The sequence below is a fragment of the Corapipo altera genome, unplaced genomic scaffold (genome assembly GCF_003945725.1).
Source record: "Corapipo altera isolate COAL_440 unplaced genomic scaffold, ASM394572v1 78, whole genome shotgun sequence".
NCBI lineage: Eukaryota > Metazoa > Chordata > Aves > Passeriformes > Pipridae > Corapipo > Corapipo altera.
Window position 1 is genome coordinate 3,105,718 of NW_020884904.1, and position 19,522 is coordinate 3,125,239.

At 41.6% G+C, this 19,522-nt stretch overlaps 1 protein-coding gene across 1 annotated transcript in view; it reads right to left on the reverse strand.

Annotated features, from left to right (window-relative positions):
* SWAP70 (switching B cell complex subunit SWAP70) overlaps positions 1–19,522 on the reverse strand; it is a 39,242-nt gene that overhangs the window by 6,933 nt on the left and 12,787 nt on the right. Inside the window, exons 3-8 of the mRNA XM_027651251.1 lie at positions 17,905–18,078; positions 8,698–8,925; positions 5,477–5,623; positions 5,111–5,219; positions 4,217–4,398; positions 18–125 (exon numbers count right to left, since the gene is read on the reverse strand). Of these exons, the coding sequence (XP_027507052.1) occupies positions 18–125; positions 4,217–4,398; positions 5,111–5,219; positions 5,477–5,623; positions 8,698–8,925; positions 17,905–18,078 (948 nt within the window). The remainder of the gene's footprint in view (positions 1–17; positions 126–4,216; positions 4,399–5,110; positions 5,220–5,476; positions 5,624–8,697; positions 8,926–17,904; positions 18,079–19,522) is intronic.

A 19,522-nucleotide genomic window follows, 5' to 3' on the forward strand; every position in this document is an offset into this window, starting at 1 on the left:
CCACGTGCTCTGCTCACCATTTTTTCTCTCTCCAGCTCCAAACTGAAGCGATCTTGTAATTCAACTTGAGTCTGAAGTCTTTTCTTCTCCTCCTCAGCAGCACGAGCAGCTGCTGCTTCCAGTTGCTGGAAGAGAAGGGTGTGGGGTGGGGGAGAAGAAAAGGAGGACAAAAACAATTTGTCAAAGCTAAAACAAAAATGGAAGAAACCTTCAAACGCATTAAGGCACCAATGTGGGGGGGTTTTTAATGTCTGACACTCTTCTCAATGTCTAAATATAATTTTCCATCTTGTTTATTTGCACAACAATTTGAAATTTATCAATGAAAAGGTACTTATCCCAACTACCTCCAAGTTTCCTTTGAGTCCTGCTTTGCACAAGTGAGAGAAATCACTGTATTTCCTTCTCCACCTCATATGGGATAGAAAACTGTTATGGAAAACCACATTTCAGGCAGGATTGCATCGGAATTCCCATACTGAAAACATGCCAGCATGCATAGACTTCATACAGAAACAGAAGCGAGAAGCACTGAATTGCCCTGGCAAAGCAGAAGTACCATGAACTTTGACTAGAATAAGTGATTGTGCTATTGTGAATCACACCTCTCTAACATCCCCTAAACTGCCAAGTAAGGTAAATAACATTCTGGTTGATAATCATCACCTGAAATTAGAGGGAAAATTAGCCTACTCAGAGCTAAGGCCTAGGAAACAGCTGCTGGTACCCTCATGCCTTCTTGCAACTTATTTAACTTTTGTCGCATCTTCATTTTACAAATAAAAACAGCTGTCACCGTTTTTCCTTGCATGAGGATTTTGATGCACATAAGGTTAGAAATCTTCAAGTACCAGCCAAAGCTTTACCAACAGTGAAAGCAAAACAATTCTTTCACAGAATTTTCTTAAGAAACTTATCTGATGCTTCTTTTATAGTATGCTGGGCTGGGGAAATTGTTTCCACAGACCTTCAGTACAAGTGGGACACAACACAAAAAGGACATGGACCTGTTGGAGTGAGTCCAGAGGAAGGCCAAGAAGATGATCAAAGGGATGGAGCACCTCTCCTATGAAGACAGGCTGAGAGAGTTGAGGTTGTTCAGCCTGGAGAAGAGAGGGCTCCAGAGCACCTTCCAGTGCCTAAAGAGTCTATTGAAGAGCTGGAGAGGGACTATTGACAAAGGCATGTGGTGACAGTACAAGGAGTAACTTTAGGAAGGCAGGGTTAGATTGAATATTGGGAAGAAATTCTCTGCTGTGAGGGTGGTGAGGCACTGGAACAGGTTGCCCAGAGAAGCTGTGGATGTTCCATCCCTGGAAGTGTTCGAGGCCAGTTTGTATGGGGCTTTGAGCAACCTCATCTAGTGAAAGGTGACCCTGCCTACAGCAGGGGGGCTGGAAGTAGATGATCTTTAAGGTCCCTTCCAAACCAAACCTTTCTATGTTCCATCATGCTCATTAGTATTTTTGGAAGGCACCACATTAAAGCATCCTCCCTCACATAACCTAGATGAACTAATGAGATGCCTAAGCAATTAAAACTGCCAAGCTAAAAACTTTCATTCTTATAAGTGCTTGTTATATCACTGCAGTCTGAAATAGATGGGAAGAAGTGAAGGAGAAAGCTCAAATTTCTGTTTTTAAGCTGCAGAACATAGTACAGAATTGCTCTCCTTTGAAAGGCTTAAATGATGCCAGTGCTTTAGAAGCAGTATTCCTCCTCTGCCAGAACATTCAAAAGCATGTAATTGTAGTCAAATTCAAGATCCCTATTTAAGTGAAATTTCCTTTTGATTTCCTTCCCTGCTTTGAAATTAAACAAGTATTGCCAATACTGAGCCAAGAGGGCGAACATGCAGAGTCCCAGCCAAGGGTGGGTGCCAACAAGAAAACACTCTGTTTGTCCTCTCCATATCAGCAACTTCCTGCTTAATTCAGGAATATCAATTCCTGGTAGGTAAGGTTACTGGGAACTGTGCAGTTCAGGGAAAAGTCACAGATCTTGGGGAGGGGATCAACAAGAACACAACACACCATTCCAGGACATGTTTGTTAGACAGCACAGAGTCTCTGAAGCCCATGCAAGACCCCAAACTGAAACAGAAAGAGTGCACACATCTTGTGCATGCTCTCATAGTTAGAAAAACTTACCTTTCAGTCTGTTCAATGTGCACATCTCAAAACTCCATTAAAAAATATGAAAAAAAAAGTCTGTTTTAGACAAAAGTTCTTATGCTTTTGAAGCTTTCTACTGCAGGAGCTATCAAAATACAAACCAGTTTCAGAGTGCAGACGTAAATGGTGTGCAAATGGTGGCTCACTGCCATCAGGAGCAAATCAATCTCTAAGCTTTGCAGAACAATTCAGTTTCCTGAACCATTTACAAAGCCTTTTCCTTGAAGAACGTTTTTCTAACTAATCACTTTCAGTTCCTACAACACTGTACTTCCCCACTAATTCCACCTGGGCAAAATGCAGTAGTTCATGTCTGAGCCTAAGCTACTTTCTTTGAAAAGTCATTTTAATCCAGTCCCCTTCAAAAGGTGCTTCTGGCCACAACTCCTTCCCTTTAGTTTGTGATTTTTATAAAACTCCCTGAAGTCTGTCAACATCCTATCGCTCCTTGGGGGTTGCTCTCATGTTCTCTCTCCCCCTAAGTTTTTCTCCATAGAGTCAACAACACAAAAATCCAGCCTTATGATTTCTGTTAACAGGTATATTACTTGCCATTTGCAGGTAACACAGGCTATCCTTTAAAGTCTATTTTTCATACTGAATCTTAAACATGTGGTAGATTACAGTTGCTAAAATTAAATTAAAAATGGTTTTCTGCTGTTGGATTCCATTTAAGGCAAACAAAATAATACCCACAACAGTACTGTCAGTGCAGGGTTAATTTAAAAAAAAAGACAAATTTGTCCCTGCCACAAACTGTGACTTAATGAAAAGACTTTTAAAAATATGTATTTTGGATGGTTTATTTGCTTTCTATACTCAAAAGCTTTGACATACTCTCACAGTATTTACAGTTTTCCCCCACTGCAAAGATCATTAAAGTTTTTTCTAACAGGGCTAAAATTAGTGGGTTTGATTTATGATGCCGACTTGTTCTAAATGTGAATGTGAAAAATGACCTTAATTTAGGAAGGTAGTGTCCAAAAGACTCTTCAAACTAAGCACAGAGCAAGACCTGATCTGCTCTAGCAGCAGGGACTCAGCAGGTGAATCGTGGGACAGCAGTGGGGAGGGAGGTGTTTGATTTGCTGTTTTCAAGGCCCACTCCACCCTAAAAGCTATCACGGCAATAAAAACCACAGTAACTCTTCTTGCAAGCCTTTTCTTTAAAAAGATAGAGATTATATCTGGATACTAATCAAGTGTCTGTGGAGAACTACTGCAGAGGCACCAGTTGTTCCAAAGTCCAAAGATGGATCAGCATGTTCAATCTGCTGTTGGAGTGTGCAGCCACAGTACAGGCACCTTGGTGTTCTCCTGCGAGTCCTCAGACTAAAAGACTGTCCATGAGGACAATGTATTCACTAAGTCTTCTTCTAATTTGTGGACATTTCTAACCCAATTCTCAGGCTTTCAGAAGTTAATCCAGTGTTTACAGGAAACGTGCATTTAAACATCACTATGTGCCTCAGCTCTACAAATCTCTCCCAAACTACTCTAATAAAATTATACCTAGACACGCTCATAAAATCACTTTCCCTCTTCAGAATCTTTGTAAATTAAATTTATAAATTAAATTTATATCACTAGAAACTACATCTGTTCGAAAAGAACAGTTCCCATACAAATCACATAACATAACTTCGGAAAACTATGTAAGAAAACCTTAATGGAAAGCCCTAAATTTGACAGATACATCTTACAGAAAAGGAAAACACAAACCCCACAAGTAACTGAAAACATTAGTCTCTCCAGCCACCAAGCCCCATCCACAGAGCTGGCATGTCCTTCTACAGTAGCTTGACAACACCCTGCTAAGTACAGGGGGCAGGGCTGGGCCAGTGAGTTCCCCGAGCCTGCTGAGCAGTCCTTGGAAAGGGCTGCAGTCAGTGCTGGAGCATCACTGCAGGCTCCACCTGCAGATCCACATGCTCAGGGCACTGGTGGTGACAATGTGCCTCAAACACCTGAACAGGAAACAGATGCCCGATCACGCTCCAAGAAGCCCAGCTCAACCACAGGACCACAGCTCCCACTCCCACCTTTCGCACGGCCTCCAGTTCCTTCTGCTTGTTCTCATTGGCCGCCTGCAGTTCCTTCATCTGCCGCTCCAGCTCCTCCTGCTCAGCCAACAGCTTCTGCCGCAACTCCTTCCGCTTCTGGCGCGCCTCTTTGTGGGGTGGGGGGCTCCCTGCTCTCAGCAGGTTTACCGTGGTCTGAATGGCTGGAAAGGACAGACAAAGGGACAGGAAGAGAACACCACTGAAGGGAAGTGCTCGACTTTCTGGATGGACTTTGCGAATGAACACTTGCGGTGTTGTTCCTTGGGCTGGGGGTTTTCTAATATATTTTTAAATGAGAAATAACTGGTGTCAGTCTCCTAATTCTCATCAGGCTAGCTGTCAACACAAACCAGAACTGAAAGACACTTGGCTCTCAGCACTGGCTGTGTGCCACAAGGATAAGGTCTGGTAATTCCACAGCATTATGCCAATGCCAATATTGATTTCTAAAAGGCCATGGACTTACATACGCAGCTGCAAGAAAGAAACCCCAACGTTTCAGGATTTCTTACTACCTAGATTCAGTGACTCTCATCAAGGAATAAGATGTTATCTAATATACACATTACTTAGCTCCCTAGAACCAACTCTGTATTTTTACTGACACTCCAGGGGAAAACTTCCTCCCAGTAAGACAGTAGCTCTCATTCACTTATATGCAGTGAAATATTTAGAGGAAATATTCAGAGAGCAAAGCTGAGGAGTGGCAGATGGTTTTGGTATTTTATTTATCTACTACAGCTGAAAAAAAAAATCTCCTTTTTGGACCTATGTAATCATTCATCATACGTCTGACTTTGGTGCAATGAAACACATGCTGCAGGTAAAGAGGGAAAGCTCAGCTCCAAATATTTAATTGCTGCACATACTCACCTTGAATCCATTCCTGCTTCTTCTTCTTATCAGAGGCACTGATTTCAAAGGTTTTATCAAGACATTTTATGAGAAAAAGGCATTTCTTTCCATCTCTGTCAGGCAAGGCCTAGAATGGGTAACAAAAGGCTTAGCCTTGCAAATACTAAAATCAAGTTATACAGTCAAGCTCCATGTATGCAGTTATGTGAGTCACAGAGCTGTAAATACCAGCACTATGAGCCTTTATTAAAAGGGTGTTTATGAACTCTTTTTCTATAAAGATTAAAAAGCTGTTAATAAAAGATATAAGGAGTCAATCCCACGCACAAAAAAAGGATTAATTCTTATCTTTAGAGACATACTTAGTTTTTGAAGTGGTTTTACCTCTACACAACAGTTGCCATCCAGTATGATGTCTCCCTTCTTGTCCTTTAAATCTTCACTTACATAATAGGAAATAATATTGGGTTTTAGCACAAACCATCGTTCCATCCAATTTTTCCTTTTGTGACCTTTTTTCAACATATAGCCCTGTTAAAAGCAACACATCAGCTGAAATACCTGACCTCTGTTCAGCCACCTGGCCTTTTGATTATGTGGTGTAAAGGCCCAATAGAGCACATGGAAAAGTCACCTCATGGCCCCAGATATTTCATCTACACACTCCATTCCTAATACCAGCACACTGTTAGTTCTTTAGCCCATGAGGGGGGAATTGTTCTGTCCAGAACAATTATTATGTCATTACCAATTCATTATTATGAGTCTTGGGTCCTCTTTGCTAATCTTCACTATTTAATTTTCTTCATTGAAGAAGAGACATTTGCCATCACTAAGATTCACCTGTGACACTTCAATGACAGCTGATACTAAGAGTCAGTCCTGTGTGGGTGCTCGCCCCAGTGACAGATGTGGGCCTGCATCCATGCACCGTAAATCCAGCCAGGTATGGGATATTCCCACGGACAAAGCAGAAGCACCTCTGTCCTGGGAGTGGCTCTGCCCTGCCAACACACTCCTGCAGCTGCATCCCACTGAAGAAGTGATCCTATACAGGACGCTTCAATGAGTATGTGAGAGAAGCTTAATGGCAAGATTTCCTTCACAGTATTTTACTTTCCTTGAACGATGATCCACTCAACTTCTTATACGAGAAAAACACTTGCAAGCCTTACCAACACTACTTCAGCAGAAGAAAGAGAAGCCCATACTTTGCCACTGAGCTTTATAAAAATAAAAGAATAAAAATTACAATCTTCTGTAATTACAATAGATAGGGTTGGTATCATGATCAAATCATACAAGTTTGCCTCTACTGAATATTAACATATCTAAAATATAAGCAGCAATACTAAGTGCAGTTATGAAACTGAAACACCAATATAGCTATTAACAAGCCAAACAAAAAGTATAATCAAAGTATTCCAGATTAAGAGATGGAAAAGTTGGAAAGGAGACCAAGGGACATTTTTCCTATAATGGCTTTCATCTGTAACAATTTTTGATACAAGCAAATGTGGCACATTTAAGCCAAAGGTATCTTTCTGTGCAGGTCTGAAGGGGGAAAAAATTCAGTACCATTGGAGAAGCATTTTTGTTTAAAAAACAAAACAAACCAAACAACTCCCTACACATACATTTTATCTGTACTCAGCTCTTCTAGCCACTTAAGCATGTCCAGAGCCAAGGCCGTGCCTATTCCCATGTGCCACCCCACTCCCTTGCTCCAAAACAGGAATGCACAGAGAAATGGCTTTGTTTGCCGCCTCCATACTCGGGTGTGAGGTCTGGGTGGGTGCAAGGCCATGTGAAGGACTCTTGCAGCTTCAATCTCTCATGCTTTGCACAGTCTAAGTCATAACCAGGTATTTTTTCCTTCCTGACATACCAGATTTGGTTTCAAAGCCAAGTCAGACTGATATTTTCCCCCCAAATTTCTGCAAAATCTTTACCTATTATTTCAGTGTATCAGCTGCTTCTCATCTTCCAAAAGCCCATTGAGAGCTCCTGAAAAGTTGGAGCTTTTTCACACCAACTGTCACATGGACACATCTCTCAGAAAATTAAGTATTATAAATTTAATTAACACTGCTGCCCTCCATAAGCCTTGGAGATCCAGAATGTGTACAATAAAAGGGGCAGCACAACACTTGGCTACAATACCATATGCCATTAATTAATAGCTTGAAGTAATCACATGATTACTACAATAAACAGGACAGGTCTGTGAATCAACAAGGTATCAGGATACAGGCTGTGACTGAACCACATCCAGAAGTCACATAGGGAACTCTGTTCTCCACTGGCCCAGTGACTCTCCAGGAGATGCTGGGCCAAACCTTGACACAAACTATTTTTAAGTGTCAAGCAACTATTCAAAGGCATGCAGACATCCTTGAGTAAGAGGCCTGGGCACCAAGAGAGGAAAGAAAGGAGTTAAAAAAAAAGACAGTTAAAAAAAAAAGGGGGGAGGAAGGAACACACACAGTGCAGTATCAAAACTGAAAAGAAATCTGACTTCCTCACAAGTTTCAAGAAGGACTGATCTGACACTGGTTATTTTATTTTCATGGTATCAAAAACCAGAATGACTTCATTTTGCCCTCAACTGACTATGTGTGTGTGTGTCCTCAGCCCTCACCTCCAACAGGCAACCAGCAGTTAACAAAAATAGACTTTTGCATTGTTCTGTGGATATTCTGAAAGAATTTCCTGTGCCAAGACTTTCTGATGACTTCTTCAGAACAGCTTAGGAAAGCCTGCCAAGAAAGCCTTTGTTTCTCTCCTCACCAAGAAATCGAGGATGAAAAAAATTCTTTGCCAGGTAGAAGTCAATTTTAAAGAGCTCTCTAGGTAAACTCTGCTGTGACCCCTCAGGTTCCTGTGATGTTTTTACATCCCATGAAAGAAATGCAGTTTTTAAAGACATTCCTAAACTGATAATCCAGCCACTGGAAATCTGAAGAAAGAAAGTTTGCTAAGAATATAAAGGCCAGCATGACTTCTTGTGTTTGAGTGCAGGTAAGCAAGCTGTCAGTCACGTAGCCTGCAAAGCAGAACAAGAAGGGAGAGTGCTCTGGAGCTCTTCCACAACTCTCTGCCCTGTCGAAGTGGGGCAATTTAAAAGCAGATCTTTCATCTGGAGCAAAATCCTTGTCCAGACCCCCTAGTTTGAACACAGAGGTTATCACCAGCACAACTGTATTTTCTGCAACGTAACTGAGACTACAGAAAGCATCCTCAAAGGTTGAAGAGCTGTCACCAGTTGAAGCGTGTTGCAGCTATTCTGTCAACTAACAAGCAGCTGACAGTAGTATAAAAAAGGCCATATTTCAAGTCAGAGCCCACTTCTTTCACTTTGTAGAAACAAGCTCTCCCAACAAGCAACTCATTCATAATACTGTAACAACTACAGCAATCTGAACAGCAGCACAATTTCTCCTTTATAAAAATAAACTCATATTAAAGAACCCTTTACACATAATTTATCTGATTTCCTCCTGCTCATTATTCACTGGGTGAAAAAATTCCGGTATAAACTGAGCATTTTTTCTAATTACCCAATAAACTGTTGCTTTAAAATACCAGTTCTCTGTGGTTCTTACCTGTTTGAGTACATCTAATATGAGCTCATTAAAGACTTCATTGATGGCCATGGACACGGTCTGTCGGTCCATGCCTTTACTGAACTGCCCACTTCCGATGAGGTCAATCAGCTCCCACGCAGAGAGACCCTCTCGACTGGTGTTGAGGGCAATCTTGTAGTGGTCAAACTGCTCTTGCTGCCAGCCTGCTCCCATTGCTTCGGTGATTTTTTTAAGTAAATATTCAATCTGCACAGAAGTACAAACAGAAATCAATCATTTTCAGCAGGCCTGGAAGTCAAGTGTTGCAGAGCTGTAAACTAAGCTTCTCCAGAGACATGACAGCGAGATTCCTACGCTCACATGTAGGCCCTTAAGCGTAGGTGGTTTAATTATCAAAGGTTTTAAGCTCCTGTCTCAGCTGAACTCTTGACTGCCAAGCCCATCCCACAACTACTCTCTTCATAGTAAAACAAAGAATTGAACCTGACAGCCTCATTTAACATTTCAGATTCCTACAGAACACAAGGGACCTCCCCTGCAACAGCTTCCAAACTGTGATGACTGAAGTGTGAGAAAGCAAAAGGTTCCGAAAGTATTCTTGTAAGACAAAAAGCAAATAAAGTAGGAAAAAAATAAGAAAATAAGAAATAAGGCAATTTGGACATGAAGAGAAATCAAAAACTACCAAGGTATGATCACATACCTTAGTCTTCACCTGACCCTTCTTCTCTAGCTCTCAAGCACAACATCCCTGGACACAATCTTGGCAGAGGTATCAAGAGAGATACAAATTTTTCATGTCCGTTTTTATTGTTTAGAAAATAAACTCTCCTTCTCCTTTAATCTTTCATCTTTCTGTAAGCATTACCATACACAGGATAATAACACCAATAACACTACTCAAAACGAACACAAGAATGAAAAAGAGGGAAAGAAGGCTTGGATTCTAGCTTTGTCCGGGTTTTTATCGTGGTTTTAAACTCATTGTTGTTCATTCACAGTATTTTAAATTAAGCCCATCTACAGCTTTGAGTACATGCAAAATGCTTTTAATTGCTCTTTAAACAAAATAACCAGCGAGGACCTTTCTAGAAAGACCTCTGCACAGCAAAGTAAAAGCCGTGCTTCTGAGTTTCTGTGACTTAGAATAGCAGGATACCAATTACAGCAGTTAGCCCAGTTTTGAAGACAGATCAAGCCTTTTGCTATTTTGGGTGATGGCTCACTGCGTTTCCTCTCCAGCTTTGCAGGGAACCAGACAAGGCAGACAGGAAACCCTCCCAAGGGGGAAGCCTGGGGAGAAGGTGCCCAGTAATCCCACACCAGGCACTGCAAGGACAGGGAAGCAGCAGGTCCCCCAAGGGTTGGCTCTTCAGCCACCACAAGCCCAACACAGAACCACCTCCTGGTGGGTTGGTACACAAAGCCACAGGGAAGGGCTCATCCTGGATCCTGGCTGCCCTGCTGCTCTGCAGGCATGAGGGATGTGACGGGGTGGGAACTGCCACTGCCCAGTGGAGGTGGGGAGAGAAAGCAACAGGATCCTTTCACGTTCTCTCTGTGCATGTGGAAAAAACATGGATTTGCTCAAGTGCTCCTTTTCTGATGCTCAGTCCTTCAGGACAGTCTGCTCCACTTTCAGTTTATCTACTTTAGCTATGGTTTTGGAAACACTGAGTGACTTAGGACTCTGGATCCCATCATGATCCCATGAACACGCCTCACTGAAAAGTGGTGAAACCAAATGATTTTCAGGACTTCAGTTTTATAATCACCAGTGCTGCTTCACCTCTCTTCCTTGGCACTGCTTAAAAACCCAGTGTAATTTCTCCTACAGGTAAGAAAAACCCTGGCCAAGAGAGCCAGAGGATGTTTTGCCACAGAACACATTAACTTTCTGGCTACAGCTCAGAGTCACCTTTCAGCTGGTCTAATAGGCTCTGGAGCACCCAGCAGTCTCTACACAAGAGATTTCGGAGTACAAGGAAATAAAGAAGTGTTTTTGTCCCCCAACACATTTCACCACAAGGACTCCCAAGGTTTTGATGCAGCACACATACTAATTTTGTGGCTGCTTCTCTCCCTTGCAACCAGTACAAGCAAATGTCTCCCTTTCCCTCACATCTGTGATCAGCAAACACACAAACGTGTAGTGGAACACATATCTGGTGAAGCAGTATATCACCAAATTCACCCTACAGAGAAGTTGGGTTTTCTTACTGTTTCAGCTCAGTCACTGCTCTTGGTCTCACAGCCCCTGCTCTGGTAGCACATGGGCTCATGCTACAGCAAAATGGAGAAGCTACAGCAAGCTGCTGCACTGCCAGGAGGAAAGTTCCTGCTCTGCTGAAGGAGCGGGAAGTGCATATACCTCCAAGACGTGGCTGTCATATCCTCCTTGTTAAATCTGCCTTAGAAAACAGGCCAGCCAGGCACAGAATATGCCTCCACGGTGGGTCCAGAAGTTGTGGAGAGCATTGTTTTTCATTTCAGCTTCACCAAGTAAGACACTTCAGTATTTTTTAGCTCCTCATACAAGCAAAGATATCGTCTAACAGAGGCTTCTGCAAAAGTGACATTCAAGTGCAAAATCTTTAAAATATGCTTTGTTGATTTTCACTCTCCTAAACCCTCAAGTTAAAAAACTAATTCAGGATTTACAAGCACCAGCTACCATAAATCCTCAGAATTCAGTTAAGGGCAGGAAGCAGCTTACTTCCTATTCCAGACAAGTTTTATAGAAAAAAAAAAACCAACTCCAATACAAAAAAGCCTTCATGGCATGCAAGAACAGGAGCACTGCAAAGCTGTTTCAAAGTAAACCTCCTAAAACCTGGATCTGATGAGCTGGAACAAGCTTTGGCATCAATGCAGGAGTAACTTTTTTACCCACTTTTGTTCCTGCCACTCAGCTCATTCCCTCCGAGTAGCATAATTTCTGAACTACAGTCCTGGATTTTAGCTGGAAGGAAAGCTAAAATAACCCAGGCTTAATTATGTAGATAATATACCTACCAAAATGCTAGACAGTAATAATAATTTTAAAAGTTCCTAAGTTTCAATGATTTTTTTAACTTTAAAATTTATTGTTCCAAGATTTCACAACCTCTTACACTGCTTGAGGCATGCAGCTCTGAAATTCCGTTGGTTAATTATCTCAAAGTACTAGGACTCACTTGCTGACAATGGAACACACACAGAAAAAAAGATCATACCTGAATAAATTTTTTCCAATTTTTGCTCAAGCCATGTGAATAAAATGTGTATCAAACTAATGGTCTGGAAATAAAGCAATGCAAAGCTCTTGGCTAGTACATATTATCATATAATACACTAAAAATAAGCAAATACATCCTTGCCTTTAATGTAATTGGTACACATTTTATCTTATTTTGATTCATAGAATTAAACACTTAAGTCTGCTAACCTCCCAGCTACAAGTCACTAACATGACCACAAATATCCTATAATCCCACTAAAGTACATAAAATATCTCATTATTTTAAAATATATTAACTCTTCTTTGAAACTGAAAAATTACCTGTCTTCTATAATTCAATTTCTAAAATTAAAAATACTCAAACAACCCAAGTTTCAAGCTTTATCTTGCCTTCACTTAAGTACATGGCTAACCAGTGTCCCCCCAAAAAATTTAACATATCTGCTCAACATCAACAGTGCCTGTTGCACTGCAGTATGAATATGGAAGTCTGAGGCAAATATAAAGAAATAAGTTGCATCAGTGTGAAAGCAAATAGAGACCATTCATTATGTGCTCAAATGAGGAACCTCAGGGACAAATGGCATTTCCCCCCCCTTCACAGACACATATCAACACAGCAAATAACTGACAAATTAAGTCTCTTGTCTCACATATAACCTACTCTTGTGGTTAAAAAGCAGTGTTGAAAAGCAAAAGTGAAGCAGCTTTTGCTGCTATTCTGAATGGACCCTACTGCCAGAGATATGTGTAAAAATACATGGGAGTTACACACACCAGTACATACACCAGTATGGACCAACTGGCTCCACAGTATGAAAAACAGTTTCCATCTCAAATCAACAGAAACTTTTCAGCCAGAATTTTGACAAGAGAAGGCAAAAATAATATAAAGAACAGAGCTCTAACATGAGCTATGCAGCCTGTTTGGTATCTTCTTTCAGAGGGCACTTTCTTTTCCCCATATTTCAGTACCTATTTCTTTTCCAGGTATTCCTGGCACTATCCTCCATGGGGAATGAAGTATCATAGATGTTTCACATTATTTTTCTGATATACAAGTGGGCCTCTCAGAATAAGAAAAAATAATGCCAAGGAGGCCTTCATGCCCAGCAGAGCACAGCAGACGAGGCTATTCTGGTTTATAATATTCAAATAACCTTTGTGATATTAACAGAGCAGACATCAAAAGTCTACTCACAAAGTACAAAATTCTGTAGAAGCATATGTTATGAGGCAAGACACATGAAAGCAATCATAACCCCTTTCACAGTCATCAACAACCCCTTTTTTCATCCCAACAGAACATCAGTTACATTTCAGTCAAATACTTATTTCTTCCTTTTCACCAGCATAACCATGTTCATTATCCACTGTAAGCCACTACCTTCTTTCTTTTTTTTAAAATTAAATCAGCATTAAGTAGTATAATAGAGGCCAATCCAAAAAAACAACCTGCTGCATAAGCTGAAAACTGTCTTATTTCCCGCAGCAATCCAGGAAAAGGGTAGTGAAAGGGAAAGAACTGATGCAAGTTGTAAAGGACTAAAAATCTTTCTAAACATTGACATCAAATAGTAGAGATCATGGGTCAATTAAAACCCCACACAAGTAGCTTTCATTCTTTCTGCATCAGTTTTGATGTTATTTCTGAAGGGGCAAGGGGCAATTCCCAGTACTTCATTACTGTTTCAGTTTCTGATACTAGAATGCAGAACAAGGAAGCAAACACTGTCACAAAATAACCTTTTCTGCAAGAAATGCTTCCAGAAGAATCACCACGGGACACTTCCAGACTTTCACTTTCTCAGGCTAAAAAACATCATCTCCTTTTGAAATGCACAGAAAGCCACACAAGGTTTGGTCCCCTCAGGAGGATTAGAAATGCCATGTGTTAATATGGTTGAAGGCTAAAGGACAAGTGAAAATTGACTGTACAAATCTTTCCTCATGAAGCCAGGCTTGAAAAGCAAAGACGGCAAATACGTTTGGCTTATTTGAAACCAGATTACAAGAATGCTAGATTACAACACAGGGCATGCAGCTTGCAGTGGACATATCTGTGAGTTTCACCATGAGGGATGGCCCAGAAACACAGCTAAACCACATACCACAGCTCTCAGGCGATAAAGCATTCCCAAGGCTGCAGTCACATGTCCAAAAATAAGAAAGGGGAAGTGTTCGGAAACCTTTTTATAAAACAGAAAACGTCTGGTTAAACAATCCCAAGGCACACAAATGAGTCTGTAACAACTAAGAGGCAAGTTGTAAGGACTACTCATGACAAAATAGAGTATTTCGCCTCTTATGGCTTCAGTTCTCTCCATCTTTATTTAATCCTTCTCATGGAAGAGGTAATGCCTGCAAAAGCTGAAGGCAACACACTCTTGGATGTCTGCATCTCAGATGATCTAATGGAAAAGACCAGCTGTGGGGACGGGAAGGAGCTCCCACCTGGCTCCCTGTTTTTTGGGAATGTTAACAGGATAACTGCTTGGTAGAGCTTTGCCCACTGCACCAGAAGGCAGTTCTGCTGTTAGCCAGGAATTGTATCAACACTGAAAGCTGTCCATCAGGACTAGTTTTAACTACAGCAAACAAAATACAGCATTGTTTTCCTCCAGTTCACCTGTATCTTTTTGAAACACCACATAGACAGTTCACAGGAGTGTTTCACTGCCTACCAAGGCCTCTCATTTGAAAGGGGAGGGAGCTTTCAGACTTGATACCATTTGCTTGGCACATGAGCACCTTTGCAAAAGAGACATTCATGGATTTCTGCTCCTTTCCAGCTTTCCAAAGTGCTGCCCACCAGTACCCAGCAGAAGCACCAGTTGAGCCCAGTGCCCTGCGTAGCCACCAGCTCCTGCTTCTTTGTTATCTGACTTCTCTCCATAACAAAGAGGGATCCTCTCAAGCTTGAAGTCACATTCCACAACTGCACGCCCCATGCTGGATTTTACTAACCTTATTTCCCTTAAGTGCAGGGCTGACATCCCTCCTTCCAAGGGCAGGTGAAGAGCACAGGCCAATCACTGCCTCTGGCTTTCAGCCTGGCCTCTGCTAAACAAGCAATTTCTGGCCCTTGTGTCACCTCTCCACTGCTTTCAAATTCTCTCTTGATAACTTCTTTCCTTACTTTGCTCTTTCTAAAGCTGTTCTCACCCTGCATCTCAGAAACCTTTCCAAAGTAGCCTGCTTTCCCTTCTCTGGTTGAGCTGCAGCCATTCCCAATGTACTGCCTGTTCAACACCTCAGCAGGGAATCAAGACTTAACACTTTGCAGATGGGGGTGACAGACCCACCACAATCAGCTGTCTAATATGAAAGGCCCAGCACTGCAGTACTAACGCAGAAGTTCGTGATGTGGGCAAGAAGGAAGGATACCAGCTTCAACATTTCATCAGGCCAGTGCAAAGAAGGGAAAACTGCACTCAAACTGGAGAGTTTTCCAGATACAAGATATGAAATGACTGCAGAAATCACTTAGCTCATTTTAAAAATTAAAAAAAAAAAAAAAGGAGGAAATTCAGACTCCTGAGCATGTCCCAAAGAGCAGTTCCTGCAAGGAGGAAGAAAAGGCATCCTTTTAGCTACATGAAATTGTGTTAATACATTCACTGGAGATCTAAGTCTTGCCATCCACAAGACAGGAGGCAAAAATCTTCAAGGGATCACCCTTCCAACCTGAAAGTATGCAGCAAGTTTCTTAGTTACCTATAAAGTGGGGAAAAAAAAAAAAATCCCCTAAAGCCAACAAGGTGGAAGAGAGGGAGGAGGGGAAACAGCCGGATACCACACAAAGGACTCCAAGCCAGAAACTGCAGTAAATTGTGTGTTGCAATATTCTCAGCCAACGATAAGGACAACAGCCAGGCAGGGAAGGAAAGCCTGCTCCCTGGGTGGGAAGCTGTAGTCACACATGAGTGGCTTACATTGCCCTCAGCAAAACATGAATATGACAGTGGTGCTTCCATTGCCCTTCTCCTCTCTTTTCACTTTGCAAAAATCCCCTCACTTTACACATGACGTGCAAGCCATTTTGTAAAAAAGGCAGATGTGAAAGGTCACGCAGAGAAAAAGCAAAACTGACTGAAATTGAGACTTTGCATCTTTACTTTTGGAATTTTGTGTAAAGGGTGCATGAGTAAATGCGGAATTTTCCAGAAGCACAGAGAATCTGATGGAGGATCAGTGCAAACCAGAAAGGAGTGCTTTCAACAGCCAGCATTCCTCCAGTGGTTGATTACATTACCTGTGTGGTCTGAGGCAGAAGGTGGAGTGAATACAGGCATTGTATATGATAAGAACAGAGCAGCCTTTCTTTGTCAGTCAGGCTCCCGTAAGCTCCCTTTAAACAGATTGCACAATTTAAATCCTGCTGCAATCAAAGAGATGCAGACACAGATCCACACTGAGAATTTGAAAAATAATCCAAGTAGAAGAGCAATACAGGTTAACCCTGTGCATTAGGGGTGGTAAGGAAAGTAAACAACAGCAGATATGAAATCTGGAAATCTGAAAAACCTCAGCTGGGAGCTGACTCTGCAGCCCATCTGCCAACACACAGACACACTGTCATCACCTGGCATCAGCGACAGGAGGCAGCTCGAATCTGGGGCTTGCTTGTGGAGGGGGAGCAAGGAGCAACACCCCAGAGCTGGCAGGTCTGAAGCTTTTAATCATGCCAACAGTTTAGGAGATGTGAAATGTCTGCCCGTAGGTAAGGCAGGCTGCACAGTGGGGAACAGAATGACAAGTCAAAGGCCTGCATTTGAGCCTCAGTTTTCACATTTAATAGTGGCTCTGACCTTCTACCAAAGCCAAATCTGGCAACACTAAGAAAGGAGCTGTCCTACCTTTCAGAACCATGATCCCTATCTCCCAGAACCAACATCAAAAACAGGAAAGCAAGCAAGAAGACTGTCCCACTTCTCATGGGAATACAGCATGGCAGGTAGGGCCCTGGCAGAGGCCAGACTGGCAAAACCAGAAACGCTGCACAGAATGAAAGTCTCCTGCTAAAAAGTGAGTAAGGAAGCAAAACTGAGCAGTTTATTTTGACAGGCATGTTATCTGTACTTGATGGTTTGGCACAACACCTTGGAGTCCAACGGTTATGTTGTTAGTGGCATGTTAATCACACTGTTTTGATCTCTGGCTGTTCAACAATTTGCAAATATTTATTATTCAGTACTCCGGTGCTAAACTGCAAACCCCTGGGATTCCTGTACATGGTTTTGCAAGGGATTATTTATGCCTGCAGTTCTGATCTTTCCGCTTCTTTCCCCACCCTTCCCAAAGGGGAGAATAGTAGAGATACTGAAATCTTGCTTTAGGGTTAAAATACCTATCCGAGCACTGCTGATACTTGTTCATGAACTTAAAGTATAAAGACATCTCTGTGCTATTATTCCTTCAGCCATTTCAAGCAAAAGTGTTCAGGTGGTGGCTGTTTTTGATCAGAAACAGACATCATCAGAAAAGTCTGTATGTCTCCTTTTCATCAGGAGGGTGACATGAGACTGAAGACTCATCTTCCAAGTCACAGTAACACAGAAAAGAGGGGGGAATTTTTTTTTTCAAAATCACACTGATGTACTAGCTGTGCAAAATTTTAACTATCCATAAGCAAGCACAATGATTAAAGATCACATCCATGAACTACTCATGAGTGGAGCAAGAACCTCACCAGCTCTGAGTGCTGGTACAGGAGCTTGTGTCCCCAGCACCAGTCGGTCCTCACAAAAAGCAAAATAAGCTATTTACTGAGGACAAGCAGCACAGAGCCATCAATATCTAAAGTATCCTGTGGAAATCCCCATATATGCACCCTGGAAGACAAGAAAAATGCACCCAAGGCCTTACATTATTAAAAGAGGGGGAATAAAAGTTTTATATTAAACAGTATTTTCTCTTAAATATCTAGAGAATAGAAAACTAACACAGTTCAACTGGGACATCAAGCAAACTGGTGTTAAACAGCTTAAGTTTTTGTTTCTTACCTCCTCAGGTACAATGATTAAAGGGTATTTGTCCTCTGATAAGAAGTTAAAAATAACCCACACTTTAAATGCATCTTCATCACTAATCAGCAAAGGACTTTTAGAGAGGTTCTTTTTAGCACAGAGAGTCCAGCACATCCTGTTGAATTCAACTTTGTCAAAGTTTCCTTGAACCTAAAAAGAAGAAATTCAACAACAACAAAAAAGATTGATATGCACGAATGACACAGAATAGCAGACAGACAAAGTTTAACAGGATACAAAAAGCAGCGAGAAAATTCTAGTTTGCAAGAACCACCAAGGTCCAAAAAGAGCATCGTAGCAGCCTAGTCTGACTTTTTGCGTGGAGTCAAATAAGGAATTTCTTCCAGCAAAATTAACATCCAACCTCCAATTTCTGGTTGAGTTAATAACACCCTGACTTCATGGGAAGGAGGCTACACTGCATTCTGCATTTCCTCTGGCACATTAGCTTTAGCTTCCAAACCATCTTCAGAACTCTCTCAGTTCCAACTGCCCTTCTATTGCACTGAGTTACTGAGATTGTATATAGCAAATCTGGAAACCAGCACAGCCAAAACTACATGTGGATATGCTAAAGGCGACAGTGGAACAACACCCGGGAGAGACCTTTAATATGTTTTTCCACTTCACATTACTCAAACATAACTCTTGTAGGATATTCATAAATAGAGTCATTTTTTCTCGAATGCTAATCCACTTAAAACCTTCCCCTTTTCTCAGACTTGCAAATCTTCACCTCACTGACAATAAAATGCTTCCTGTTTTCACTATCCTTTATTATACCTAGCAACTGCACATACTGATCAGTGAATTATTTGCATATGCAAGAGCTTTAATGTTCTCTGTTTTCTTTTTAAACCCTCATTTATGTTATAGATTAAACTATTTATCCTCTCTCTACAGCTTAGCAATGATATTTCTTCGCCAACATGTAACTGATAAAGGTATGTTTTACACTGTAATGGAAGTCCCTTTGAGATTTTGGAAAACATGTCTAAGAAACATATTCTTGTACCTCTTGTGGTAATGGTACCAGTAATGGTCAGTGATATTTTCTTATGACAGGCCAGAGCATGCATCTCAGATGCTTCAAGAACACCAAGGCCAACTGTATGATTTCCTATCCACTCTGGTAAGTGGTCAGATATAGTGGAGGGTGAGCCACAGTGGCCAAGTCAAACACAAACTAAGGAAGTCACTGAACTGATGTGGGTGGAGGGAAAAAAAGAAAAAAAGACAGAAATAAACTAGAAACCAACCCTATGCCAAGAAGCACTTTACAGAACAGTTTCCAGGCATAAAAGTGAGCCTATGAAAGAAAACCATAGACTTTGCATGCTTGCAGAGCGGGCCACCAACATCAGTGCTGATGCAAGAGGCCGGCTCCAGGCTAGAACTGTCCTGTGAATGAGGTGCAAGTCGTAGCAGCCACAGCTGCTACAGCTGCTTCAGCATCCATCTTGTTCCTACAGGAATCATAGAATCATAAAATTATAGAAAGGTTTGGGTTTAAAGGGGACCTTGAAGATCATCTAGTTCCAACATCCATGCCGTGGGCAGGAACACCTTCCACTAGACCAGGTTACTCAGAGTC